At 46.4% G+C, this 14,183-nt stretch overlaps 1 protein-coding gene across 1 annotated transcript in view; it reads left to right on the top strand.

Annotated features, from left to right (window-relative positions):
* The window catches only part of LOC137789064 (partitioning defective 3 homolog), a 307,879-nt gene extending 294,105 nt beyond the window's left edge, over positions 1 to 13,774 (top strand). Inside the window, exons 26-29 of the mRNA XM_068582319.1 lie at positions 5,520 to 5,529; positions 7,009 to 7,016; positions 8,249 to 8,346; positions 13,278 to 13,774. Of these exons, the coding sequence (XP_068438420.1) occupies positions 5,520 to 5,529; positions 7,009 to 7,016; positions 8,249 to 8,346; positions 13,278 to 13,719 (558 nt within the window). The 3' untranslated portion in view covers positions 13,720 to 13,774. The remainder of the gene's footprint in view (positions 1 to 5,519; positions 5,530 to 7,008; positions 7,017 to 8,248; positions 8,347 to 13,277) is intronic.
* Positions 13,775 to 14,183: the final 409 nt, after the last annotated feature.

Genomic DNA, 14,183 nt, shown 5'->3' with positions numbered 1-14,183 from the left:
ACCTGATCTCATATTCCTTCCTGCTGTGAAACTGCGCCAAGAGTTTAAGTAAAGAAACACTTTCATCTTTCCACACACCCTTTCATATCACTGATGATCTCAACACGCGGTGCCGCTCACTTAACTTCTAACTTTGGTAGGAAGGATATCATTTAGTGTTTCCCATCTCTCATCTCTCTGGGGACCCACTTAAAAAAAGAAAAGACAAACCATCACGACACAAATCACAACAGGTATCGCCTTTGAATCGCAAATGAATGTAAATGAATGTTCCTGACCATTTTCACTGCATCTTTTTTCTCATCTCACACATGTTACACAAAGCTCTGCAGCGAGAGGCCACACGCTTTCATGTCCTCCTCTGTGAAGGGAGATCCTTTAAAATACTGCTTTCAAGCTCTTCTAAATACACATGAGACCAAATAAATGCATTAAAACGGACTTAACAGAACATCTCATTCTCTTAATTTTCACTCAGTACAACAAACACAACTTCAGGACCCTGATAAAAACCTCCCGTGAGGTCACCTCATTGGAGAACACATTTAATGTCAAACGTCCAATGACCAAACAATAATAGAGCCAAATTTATGTGATGGAGCAGAAACAATTTAGAGGTCAAAGATTTTTTTGCCGTTTAATGGCGTGAGACTTTTCCTGGCCGAGTTGTTGAGGAAAGAAGGCTAAGCAGAGCACCAAGCAGAGCAATTTTCTAAATTGTGGGTCAGAGTGTCAGACCTTGAAAGTTAAAATATTTGGCATCCAATTATCAATGTCAGTTTGTCAATGAAATGGGTTTGGGGGAGGTCTGCCTGACGCCATGTCTTCATACAGAGGAGGGCCGAACTCATTTGTTCTGGGTTTCTTTAGTGTTGGTCCTCCGGATGGTTGAAGACCACTAAAAGCGGACATCTCTCGCCACTGTAGTCCTAATCCCTCCCTCTTTCCTTTCTCGCACACAAAGCAAGGGGTTAACTGTTTGTTCAGCTCTAAGCAGTCTCAGTCTGTCTCTGAGCTCCTAATTGCTTGTGATTGTTGACATTGTAGAGCGTACCCCCTCTGCTCCACTGCTAATAAGATATAGAGCCAGCCCTGGAGTATTGAAGTCTATTTTATTAGTCCTCTTTCATGTTATTTTAGTCCCGCGATCAGGGATTCACAATGGCAGAGCTTGTTAGGAAAGATACAGGCGAGCCCCGTGCTATGTGTTGACAACGATTAGAGGGAACTCCAGGGAAATCCTGCTTCAGCGTCACCCGAAAGCAGGATGGACATGGCTCTGACCGTGGTGTGGGGCAAACGTCTTGATATGAAAACTAGGGGGAACAGTCGCAAGAATGTGAGGGGACACAGTTAGATGTTTTGTGTTGGTGAAAAGAGAAAAAGCCAGAGAGACGTACAGAGAGAAGCAGCAAGTCAGAGGAAAAAGTACACTTTTAACCTTCCCTTGGAGTTTCCATTTCAAAGGCATATTTTTAGACTGATTATGAGCTGGAAACTATGTATAACTTTTAGAAAATGAACTTGGTTCATTCAACTGCAGGTTTTATAAGGGCAGTAAATTAGCATTTATTGAAAGAGTGTTGACGCACACTGTAAAACCTAAACCTGACTAAAGCTGCTTTTTCCACAGAAATGGAGGTCTTTGGTTTTTTACAATTCACGATGTCGCTCTGAGTGATTGCTGAATGTTGTCTGGATGAAAGTGAGACCTCTGTGACCTCCACTCCAAACGGTCAGTGAATGTGACCATGAAAAGGTGAGGTGCTTCTGAAGGCCGCTAAATGCCCACCACATCGAAGTCTTTGAGGCACTTCTGTCCCTGAGTACTCAAGGTCACATCGTGAGGACTTTCCACACAGATCCACGGGCCGGAACAGGAGCCAGCATCTCAAGGCTCAGTTGTAATATTTAAACTCTATATTACGTAGAAATACAGACAGCACCAGCTCAGATTTGCTGGTCTAAATAGTGTGATTACAGTAATATTCACAAAGCAATCTCCCCTCAGGGTCCACTTGGTAGCTGAAGCTCAGATCACATGACCTTCATGAGGCGGATGGAGTTTTCCCAGATGTCACGGGAATGTAGACGTTCAAATGTCCAGTTCTTTCTTTTAATCACATTGCACGACCTTCATCAGCAGATGGTGTTCCCGCTATTGCGATGGAATTACATTTTAAAATTGTAATATTGTAATCATAGAAAGCTGCATAATTACGCAGACATGGGCCTTTTTTCGCGTTTGAAGAATTAACATTAATACTCAACTAAAGATGGTTCAGATTTAGCCCCAAATTGGTGTCAAATTGGTGTCCCGCCATGGGTGTCATGCCTGAATCAATTTTGTCATCCGATCATGGCAGGATGCATTAACTGTTGAGTCTGTACTGTGGGTCTGTATCGGATCTCGCGCACATCGGGATCCTATCAGTTAGACCACATGCCAAAGCTGCCTAACTCGCATTGACTTCCGATCTCAGAGAGCTGCGGACAGCATGTGGGCACAATCCGGACAATTTATCAAACGTATAGGTCTCCACCGTCTTCCTCCCGCAGACGAGTTATTCTCCCGAGAGGAGCAAAAGGAAGAGAGGAGGGAAACCGCCGCCGGAGCTCAGCCGAGACTCTCCGTCTCAAGTTTTATTAAGTTACTGCTGAGGAACACCCATGACTCCCTTATTTGGCCCCTTCCAAGTGAAAGCTTTTAAATGACAAAATAACATGGGACTATTATTGAGGAAAATGTCTGTGTTATTGGCACATTAGCGCAGCTTTGGTTGCGGCTATTATTCCAGTAAGAACATTCTGCCAATACTGCAGCAAAGTGTGAAGAAAATGAACAGGAAAGGATATGTGTTCATCCACCGTTTCACATCTGCTCTTTTACATATATCATTATTTAAATATGTAATATATTCGAGCAGGCCGGTCTCATTGAATTGACACGTGTCACATGTGTGGACACAGCTGAGTTCATGCATCTGATCACAAGACTCACGGCGAAGAAACAAGCTCAGCCTCGGCCAAAGGTGTTCCCGGACAATCTGTTGAATTTCCCCTCATGGCCGACAACAAAAGATCCCTTATGATTTGTAGTGAGCTCAGTAATATTTGAGGAGTGTTTCATATTGTGGCTGAAACTGTAGTCTTAAGACTGTTGTGATATGAAACTGAACTTCTCTGCGGAGCAGACGGACCAGGCGTTCTGCATCTTCCAGACATCTGCTGCTCCATGTTTTTCTTGTTTTTAGAATTGAACAAAGTAGCGCCGTCTTGCTCTTTGTGTCCACATCGGTTCGGATGTGGTCGTGTTTGAATCATTTTATTGGAATTGTCACTGGACGAAAACAACTGGGGGCTCCGGTCTTTCTTTTTTCCTTCTTTTCGTGATCTCCATGTTTTTCAACTGATCCTTACAGTTAAAAATAAAAAAACTTCTAAAGCCGATTTAAAACATGCAGTTTGGCTTCACATAACCTTCAAGAGGAATAACGATGCATCGTGTTCACCCAGCTTAAAGTCCTCTTCATATTTTATTTAGTTTGTTGTTGCTTAATAGCCCCCGGTGTCCTCTCCTCTTAAAAAAACACCACCTCTTTAAAAAGGTTTCACTTGTGGGGTAAAAACAGCGAATGTACAATAGTGGTCCTCATAATGAGGAACAGGTACAGCGGCGTGAGGTGCGAGGCTCCCTCTGTGAGAGTTTGACCTCCGGCTTGTCTCCGGGGTGTCGGAGACTGAGCTCAGGTATGTCCGCTGTGAACGCCTGTAATGACAACGGCGAGCTCAGTCCTCGAAACCCCCGGCTCCTCCTTAATGGAATAATGACCAGGACGCGAGAAGCCCTGTCTATCACGTAGCCCCCTCCACCCCCCCACAAGCCAACACACACAATTAGAGCTGGCGTGTTTCTTTTCCGCCCCCGTCTCTGTGAAAGGGGATTTCCAGATGTTCATCATAAAGCGCTATGTATTTTCCGAAGACTCGCCTTTTTTCTCTCCTCGCTCTCTGTCTGCGGCGAATGAAATGCATTTTTCGCTGTTGGGTTGGAGCTCCAGCGAGCATGACCACACAGAGGAGTGTGAGCGCCACGCTGGTACCTTGGATCCAATGCAACAACGGCAGCCTGTAAAGCCCTTATTTATGTGAATTCCTTTGATTTTACTATCGCCCTGTCCGCGAGCATTTGTTGTGTTTATGGAATCTCGGGTTTCTGTGAATGTGGCGTGCTCTGTGTTTCTGGGAGTGCAGCTCCCTCCTATGCGATCATGTGAAGATCACTTGACTTCCCAGGGCTACAGTCAGGATAACAACGCTCGGGAGTGCCGGGCTGGAGCCAGTCACACCAGTCACACAATGCATGGAGTGTGTTGTGTGGGGCTGCATGTACATATTTTAACAAGGCCATTTGTCTACAAATGTGTGTAGTTGCAAGTGAATGAAACTTTGAGCCTCTCGTGATTGTGTCTGGGAGGCTTTTTTATCGAGGTGCGGTTTGAACACGTGGACGATGTCATCGTCCTCCATCTCATTCACCAAAAACAGCCCGACTGTGTTTCTCAACAGCAGCTGGATTTGTTGATTATGGTAATCTGGATCGATCTTTTGTCGAGCTTCCTCCCCGTTTGCTCGCCGGCGCTCGCCGTCGAGGCTGCACGGGTGACGCATTATGGATATTGCTTTTCAATGTCGTGCGAGTAGCGAGCGTGGTTTACTGATCTCATGATTACATCCGCCATACGGAAAAGGACTTCATGCCGACCCATTTGAACAACATATCGCACTCATAAAATGATTTGGCTGGTTGGGAGCTGGAAATGTTTTTTTATTTTCATTGGAAAGGCAATACTGTTGCATTGTTCAAAACACATCTGCACTCAGGAGCACGCACGTGTGTGTGCGTGTGCACAGACGTATGCATGCCTGTACACTCCGTATGTGTGTTCGCAGATAAGATAGAAAACAGCGGGAGGAGAGGAGAACAAAGCGATTACACTTCTCTTACGTCGACATCGCAATACATTTCAGCACTATTACCTCACACATTCATCCGCGCAGATAGCTTCACGACAAAACAGATAAGACTGGAACATTTCGTTGTGCCATTTGTGCATGCTTTTGGAGTCCTTAGTGGATATGGAGATAACCAGCCCAACCTATGGTTTCCTGGTCCAGGGGGCCGAGGAAATGGCAGACCGCACAGCTCGCTCTCAGACGGATACTTCCCCCCGGAGCCAAACACCCCGGCGACCACAAATGGACCGGACCCGTCTGTAATAAATTGGCGGAATTGGGATCGCGGACTTAAAGAGAGAATCATTATCCAACCGTCGCTTTTTGTCAGGATGTGGTGTTTCGCCACCATTCTCTCACTTTTGGTCTTGTTCGGTCTCCCCATTAGCAACTTAAATGTCTTCCATATGACTGTTTGTCTACAGCCGGGCCGCTCTCTCAAAACTGTTCCCTATGTGCTGCGCTGTGAGCGCAGAGCGCCATGAGCGGCGTGGGCGGGAGAGCCATATGCGAGTGCTGACCCATCACAGCAACCTGCTTTGATATCTGAAAGGTCCATGACCAGCTCTGAACCAAGAAATATTACACCTTGGAACTTTTAAAGCTCAACGCCGTCCCAGCTGCTCTCCTGGTCCCGGATTTTTGATAGCTGCACATAATTTTCATAATTACGGCCCCGACTCACCGTCTGTGACCGCTCGTGTGTTTGAACAGGTGATTCCTTTTTCTTTTTCTCTTCTTCCTCTGCTTGGTCTGCGACACCACCAAGGAAGCAGGGGAGAGATAAAAGCGTGCCGTATTGACATCATTTTTCACATTATTGGATAAAAACGAACGTGGACGTCTCTTTGATTCGATTTTAACAAATGTCATGTTTTATATGGGATTGTATTCCGGGCCTAACATGGAATAATCTGATTCTCCTCCCCTGGATAATGCCATTACGCTGACAGATTTTCTCTCTTGGCTATTTCTCATGCATTTCTCTTGGCATGGTGTCACCCACCTCAACCCTTCAGTTTTTAAACCGAAGCACCTCCGGATTTCTCGCCACTTCCCTTCAAATCGCATTAAAAAATGTCAGCGTGCGTGACTAATTATTTTTTCACCACCACATTTGGCCCCAGCAAAACAATTTCTCCTTTTCCTTCACTGTTCATCTGATATTCGTTTAGGTGCTCTACACTTTCTGAGTTGTGGGGGATCGTGTTGTTGCAGCGAAACCTGAAACATATGAGTCCAATTCGCTTCACCCACGTGGAATACTATTATTTTTTGGGACTTGGAGCGCTTGAGGAAGGACTTGTTATAGGCGCTGAGTGAAACGTAATTGTGCTGTTATTGCAGCTGTCCAACTGAGGAGGAAAGCAGCAAATTTCAATAATACAAGATGTTCCCAAGAAGACGGTGTTGCTGACAGCCCCCCCATCCGCCGACACACCTTCACCGCATCTATCTGTCATGTTCTATATTACCTCTCCTCTACGACTCGCCCCGCTAAAGTAGATTGTTCGCGTCAGAAAACGTCTTCTCCGGCTCAGTGATTCTGAAAATTGTTGGTTAATATCTGCTTAATAAACACAAACCATGCACACCTGCCCACCACGCTGCCGCTGGAGCTTTATGAAAAGTGACGCTTGGTCAAGCCACGCTTGCAACACCTCCTCAGCTTGCCTCTAATTGGCTTGTCGTGTTCTTTCATCAGCCGGCTCGTTAGCGGTGTGCTAGTGTTGAGGGAGATGAAATCCCCATGTCAACCCCACCGATGAGCAGACAACAAACACACACACACACACACACACAGGCGCAGGTTAGTGGTGTGCAGTCGAGTCACACGCAGATCTGTGAAACGAAGCAGTGGCTGGCGATACTCATCTATAGTTCATGTCTTCATACGAGTGTTTAGCACAATAGCCAGTAAAACGCTCTCTGATTCCCACAGACAGAAGTAGTTAGCATGAGCAGTGGATCGTAAGCTCCAAAGGGAAAAAGGGCCAGCGGTCATGTGGCCAGTCCGTTAGATTGATTCTGAGACTAAATCCAACAAAGAGGCTGGAGCAGCTCCAAAGTCATTGATATATTAATGAGCTCTGAACATGTCAGGGATAAGGACTTAAAGTCATTTAACCACATCCACCAATAATGCATTGAACCGGTTTTTTTTCTGGCATTTTGTTACGACAGAGTATTCGTGATATGATCTGTCCGCTCCAGAGATGGATTATCCTGCAAGCCTACCGAAAAGATTCCAACCGCTTTTTTCTTTTGGACATAGACTTTTTGACAGAAATGTGCTGTTTATTCTCAGGAAGAGATTTTATCTTGAAGCCTGTTCTGTTTTCTGAGATAGTCGTGACATTCTCCAACACCAGCTGCACATGTTTGATGGGGGAGTTTGAGAATAGCCCCTATATATCTATATATATAGATGTATATGGAGAATAACACATCTTATTCTCCATATATATGCTGCCACTCAGGGAGATCCTCAGTGGTGTAAGCAACATCTGCAGATCTTCATACGAGAATGACACCAAGTTCTGTTTTTCATAAAAATGTCTTGGCAAAGAACATTTCTGCAATGAAATGCAGATAAAAGTGAGTTTCCAACGACCTTTACTCAGCTGCAAAGACACTGGGAGATGTGAGGGAATCATGTGAAGTTGTCAGGAATTCACTCAACAAAACACACGCAGCACCCAAGACTTCTGGAAGTCAGACTGGGCGAACTAAACACGTTGAAGGTTGTATAAGGTGACACATAACCCACAATGCAACACTCATATTGATAGTAATGGTACAATACGTTTAGTCATTTTAGACCTTTGCTTTCATCAATGGACGTCTCGTTCTGGATCAAGAATGTTCTATTAAACCAAGGATTAGTAATTGATCGATCATATTTTCGTGAATTATGCCTTTAACATAAGTATCCGGGGACTTTTCACCCACCGGCACTGGTGCATTGTCATGAAGGAGTCACACCTACGAACTACCTGTTCCCTGAGCGTGGCCCAACACACAGGAGACATCACACTGACAAACCCCGCTGCGCTGAGGGAAAATATATTCCCTCAACCAAGTGTGTGTGTGTGTGTGTGTGTGTGTGTGTTTGCTCTGCTTCCACATTTCTGTCTTCAGACAGAAATGTCAACCATTTCTTTGTGTCATAACTGTGCATACCTTGACTCGTGTCGTCTGGTGGACGTTACAGGTGAGCAATGGGACGGAGACGCCAAGCGGCCGCCATTCGGTGACAGTGGAGGCTCAGCCGCAGGAGGACAGAGATGGTTTCCAACAAGCACAGAGACAGTACAACTCCTTGCCACGGTGAGACCTCGTCTCCTTTCTATATTCCGTCCGTCTCCGTCCTCCTCTCTCCCTCCTCTTGTCTGTGACTTATCACGTTCTCCCTGCCCTTTCTCAACCTCTTCATTTGACTTTTTTCTTTTCGATTTCCATCACTTTCGTTCCCTCATATTTGTCCCTTTACCCTGCTCCCTCTACACTTCCTTTAACGTATCTCTTTGGTTACAAAGTCAATCACCACAAAGACACTTTCAACTCATCTCCAGACATTTAAATGATTCCGAGCAAAACTCTTTGAATGGAATCATTTAATGTGATCGCTTGGAATTGTTTGACTGATATATACTTCCATTAAGTCAATGTTGACCCTGAGGAAGTGGTGACTTTGTCACCGGCACCACCCTCTCCGGTTCTTCCAGTGTAATGAACGGCAGCTCCAGTATCGTGCTTTAAAGGGGAATTTTCCCTTGGCAATCTCTCTCCTAACACAGCTTGAGTTCAGAGCTACAACCGCTGCTCTTCATCTTCTCCATCTTCCTGTTTCGATACTCTCGCATATTTTTCAAAGAGATGCCAATAAAGCTTACCATATCTTACATCTCGGGGCGTAGGGGGAGGGAGAGCGTTTCGCCTGGGTATTTGCATTTCCTGACTTCCCTCTGTGTGTGTGCGTTTGTGCCTCCACCGATCCTCTGAAGCTCTCTAATCGCACTTTTGTCAATGCAAATTGCAAAGCCAACCACTGCCGGTGGACAAGTTTTACGTTTTAAGTCTCACATCCTTAAAGAGAAAGCCATCAAAGAAACAAAATCTATACCTTGACTGACTGAGAGATTTAAAGTTAGTCATCAAATAAACATCATTTCCTCTCCATAACTACAGTTTCTTTTGCCTTGTGAGATGTACAGTGTGTTCTGGAAATGTTAAAAGAGAAAAGTGAGAGAGTCTGATTTATTTAAGTTTCGCTGCCTTGCCAGTTTAAACAAAGACAGAACAATTAAAGTGTGTGTGTGTGTGGTCTTTTCATTTTCTTGGCCAGAGTAACTCTGCTCTCCTGTGATTTGAATCTCCCCCTTGCACAAACAGCAATCATTTTCTTCATAGCCATCCTCTATCGCTCTGCTGTCTCTGAACAGTCACGGCCGGGTCGATTAAAAACATGTTCCTGTCTATGGCTATGGATTTGCGGTCCACATGGACGCATAATCAATGCGCTCTGTAGAAGCCAGACCGATCCGTGCATCCCCCTTCATAGGTGTTATCGGCTGGCATCTCATGTGATGTGACAGTTGCCTCCGGCCCTCCCTCGCTCTCTCTCTCCCTCTCTTTCTCTCTCTCTCGTTCCTTCTCTTGGGAGAGTTAGCCCGGCCGGCCAAAAGGGCTCGGCGAGGATGGCCTTTGATATGCATTCCTCTCATAATCTCATAGCGTCTTTTAGCGGAGAGTCGCATGAGCTCAGGCTTGACGTTTGACCCCGACTGAAGCTTTCCGGAGCTCGTGTCTCGGCGCGTCCCCTCATTAAAGGGCTGAAATCCTACATCCCCAGATTAATAGCCACGATTCCCTCTAACTCTCTTTTTTTTTGGAAACCCCTTCACCCCGTCTTTCTCTTCTAAAACAGGCCTCTTGAGCAGTCAACCGCAAAAAGGGGACATTCCCTCACAAAAAGAAAAAAACTCCTTCCCAAAGAGCTTCTCGAAGAAGCCATGGAAGCTGGTTATCTGATGACGGCCAGGCTTAGCCGGCTGTCTGGGATCTGAGGATTGGAAGAGCACTAATGAAGGCTTGTTGTCGGAGCAGGATTAGTGGTGACAGGCAGCGCAGGGGCGAGAGAGGCCGGGAGAGTGTGTTAGCAGGAAAGAGAGACCACTGATTAGCCTGAAAGGGACCCACTCTCACACAGAAACACACACACACACAGACACACGCATATACACGTATACACACACGCACGCACACATGAATGCGGTCAAGATAAGGTTCTTAAATGTGGTCTGAGCAGTCTGCCAGTAGCTCCTCCATCTAGCCATGCAGCTCTTGCAGTCGGCAGCCAAAACAACATCATTCCTCGCGATGTAAAGAAAACATTATTCCAGGTTTGTAGACAATGCATTTGTTCACTGGAGCAGCGATTGTTCCGCTGCCTGTTGAGGGCCGTTTGTTTTTTTTGCTCCCCTAATCATTTTGTGTCCGTGCATGTGTATGTGTGCACTCTCTCCTCCTCCTCCTCCTCCTCCTCCTCCTCCTGCTCCTCCTCTTCCTCCTCCTCATAAACTCTGATTCTTCCCAGCTGTTTTAAAGAAACAACACAGCGGCCACAAATGTCTGCGAGCCAACTTCCTGGCTTTGTTTGTTATGTTCTGTCATTCTAAATTTACCCCGCGCTCTGCCATGATGTATTTTCCCGTCCCCTCCCCTCTGTCGGTGTAACTAATCTACTTTGTGACATGCTCTGGCACAGACGTAGAGGTGATAAGAGAGCCGGCTCCCCCGACGCATCGATCACGATTGCATTCCTGTGGAACAATGCCACTCCTGCGCTCCCCTCATCGGCCACCGAAGACTTTCCCTTAAATCTCCCGTCTGCTCTTTTCCCCGTCTTTACCAACCTCGGAGGTCACGCTGGAAACGCGGATCGCGGGCCTCGCGCAACACGCGTCCCGCGGCTCTCCCCCTTCGTGAGCGGCGCTGGCCGCTCCGCGAGCCAAGCCGGGGTGTAAATGCGTGGCGGCTCGCCCAGACAGCAAAGCCCAGATACGGAGCATGTGGTGCGGCTCTCTCTGCAGTCTGTCCCTGCATCTGCCTCGCCGCCAATTACCCACGTACTAACACGCACGCCGCATGCGGGCACCCACACGTACTGGGATCATGGGATTGTGCTGCACATGGACAGCACATGCACGCGGACACATTGGCCCTGCCATGCATATGTAGACCGGCGTTACGGGGCCATGTGCTGAGATGGACCACTCGGGCATTCATTAGCAGTGCTGGAAATGTGGGACTCGTGTTAGAATTACACTGAGATGAAGAGTTGAACTAGCTGGCTAGAAAGAAGAAAATACAGTTATTCATATCTTTAACTATTTGCTTGAAAATCTAAAAACCCTTGAGGTGAGACACTTTGTCTTTCTTGCTGTGGTTATTTTTGAGGTTTTGGGTTGTTTTGCTTCCGTGACATGAGTCTTCTTCTCAGACTGGTGGAAAGAAAACATCTAGAATAAACATGCTAGTGTATATTCTACAACTATGAAGGTTCACATCTGTATTTCTCTTGAATTATTAAAAGTTGGTATTATGCTTCGTTTATACAAACTCATTTTAGAAACCTGTAATACAAAAAAACATTTGGTCGCAATGTAAGTAATCAACTGGGGAAGTTTCATAGTAATATATATTACTATTTTTTAAATGTATGCAATTTAAAATACATTAAATATTTTAAAGTCTGTCTTCTCAAAATTAGTATTTTCTCACTGTGATCCAGAAACCTCCTCTTCAGCAGCACTTACAAACACTTTACAGAAGCGTTTGTGTATATAATTCATAGCCTGATTTATAAAACATTTTCTTTGCTAATAAAATGTCTGTTAACTGTTTTCTGATTCATGGAGTGATACAAAGAGATTCACTGAACTGCCTCTGTTGAAGCTTTGACTCTAACACGTCTCCCTTTATGTCGTCTTCACTGTCGACGGTCTCTGATACATCCCTGTTAGGGAGAACAATGTGTGTGTGTGTGTGTGTGTGTGTGTGTGTGTGTGTGTGTCAGCACCTTACGCACAGCTATTAATCAAGCTTTACAGAATTTACGTTTTCTTTTACTTTTGCTCGTCACGTGTATCATCTCAGTCGTGTTTTACCTGTCAAGCAACATCACAGTATTAAATAAGAACTCAAGGTTTAAGCTACAATTAAGTGTCATCATCTCCGTTGTGAGTTTTCAGTTTTACAGAAAACTAAATGTTGTTGTATGTAAATGAGAGACAAAAGTGCCAAATAGGGCGTCCCGTCTTGAGACTCTCGCATGCAGGCGTTTTGTCCTGAAAGCTCTCCGGGTCCCTGTCTCCCTCTTCAGGCTTGTGTGCCGTGAACTCAAAAGCCTTTTAAGCACTCAGCGGGTCAGTGAGGTGTGAATGGGATTTCTCTTAGCACCCCTGACGCAAAAGACACTGTCACAGGTCTACCATCGCACGGCGGCCCTTAATGGATCCTAATAACGGAGGAGCAGCCTCGACACTTTAGCCAAAGACCTGGCAGGTCCCAATGACAGCCTTCCGGAAAGGGAAGCATGTACGGCGGAAGGCATGGTCGGGCGTCATTTCTTCTTTTTTTTTGTATGAGATAATACACGTTCATCTCGGTGTGTCCTGTCAGTGCACGGTTCTGACAGGCAGACCGAAGATGAGTAGAAGGCGGATAACGCCGCCAGGCCTGCCATTACTCTGTCTGTGCTGTAAGTGCACCCGTCTGCATCTCCAAAAAAGTAGTTAAATGGATGAAAGCAGCCATTTTTCTCAGGGAGGTTTTAACATTTGTGTTTGTTTACGATGTAGAACTAATCGTGCTGTGGGCATTGTTAGGCTTCCCCCGTTTGTTTCCTGTCTCTTTCATGTCCTCCGTGTCCCAGGATTCAGTGTAATCATGCAGCGGACTATAACACATCTTTCTTTGAGTCACTCGTGTTGCCTTTTAGTATTTTAACTCAACGCCGCGGCCGCGTCCCCCTTTTAATCCAACAAAATGGGAAAATGGCCACATTCTCTGCTGAAGTGCGGTTTCTTTTGAATTCCTCTTCAATAGCGCTGACCCAGGGGCCGCTACGGGAAGAAAAAGCAATCTTTTCTGAGCGGTTGCTCTCCTCTTTTGGTCCCTTTTAGTTTCGGGCGCTGTTTAAGGTGACTCACTCAACAGAGCGATTGACCTCTTTACCTGTTTCTGTGTGTGTTTAGGCAACCTCGAAAGAACCCCAGCACGGCGTCCCAGGAGTCCTGGGACAAGATGTACACGCCGCCAGAGGCTTTCCAGACGTCCAAGGAGAACCCCCGCTACTCCGGCAGCCATGGATCCCGTAACGGCTACCTGGCGACGTCCAGCTTCAACGCCCGCGTCCTGTTGGAGACGCAGGAGCTGCTGAGGCAGGAGCAGAGGCGCAGAGACCAGGAGGCCAGCAAGACCAGGCCGCCTCCCGCGCAGGACGCCCGCGCCAGTGGCGGCAGCGGCGGCACCTACGACCACGGCAGAGACCACGCTCAGGCCCCAGGCCCCGCCCCGGTGAAGGCCCCGCCTCATACCAAGGGCCCCTACAGACAGGACGTACCCCCGTCGCCCTCTCAGCTCGCCAAGCTCAGCAGGCACCAGGGCTCAGAGAAAGGGAGGCTTTTCTACTCCTGAGACAGGGACCAGACTTCTGGACTGGCTCTAAGGAGCATCGACAGGGAAAATTACAACGAGGGAAATGAGTCTGTGCGCTTTATGAAATGCTGAGATACAAAGATTTTTATAAGACTGTCGACAGTTAATATGTAAAACAAAACAAAAAAAGTTTTTTTAATGATACAAACCATTATCCTTTTTAGTTTCGTCAAAAAGAAATGAGATGTTTGACTGTCCAGAGTCCTGATCGTCTATCTACGTGTAAAAGTGCCTTCTAGTCCACCGATTGTTCCCCTTCAGTCGGCGTCAGCCCGTTTGCTGCCCTCGCCCTCGCTTTGAGCCATCCATCTCATACAATCACACACACATCAGACAAGCCGGCGGGGAGCTCGTGTGGATGAGGCCGTTCATGGGCACTTTGACCAGCAGTCATGTGAGTGTGTAGTTTGTGTGCACGCGTGAGTGCTGCCAGGAGTTGGCAT

The sequence above is a fragment of the Clinocottus analis genome, unplaced genomic scaffold (genome assembly GCF_023055335.1).
Source record: "Clinocottus analis isolate CAN_PGR_092001 unplaced genomic scaffold, fCliAna1.0.p SCAF_18, whole genome shotgun sequence".
Lineage (NCBI taxonomy): Eukaryota > Metazoa > Chordata > Actinopteri > Perciformes > Cottidae > Clinocottus > Clinocottus analis.
This window is presented reverse-complemented; position numbering and strand designations above follow the sequence as displayed.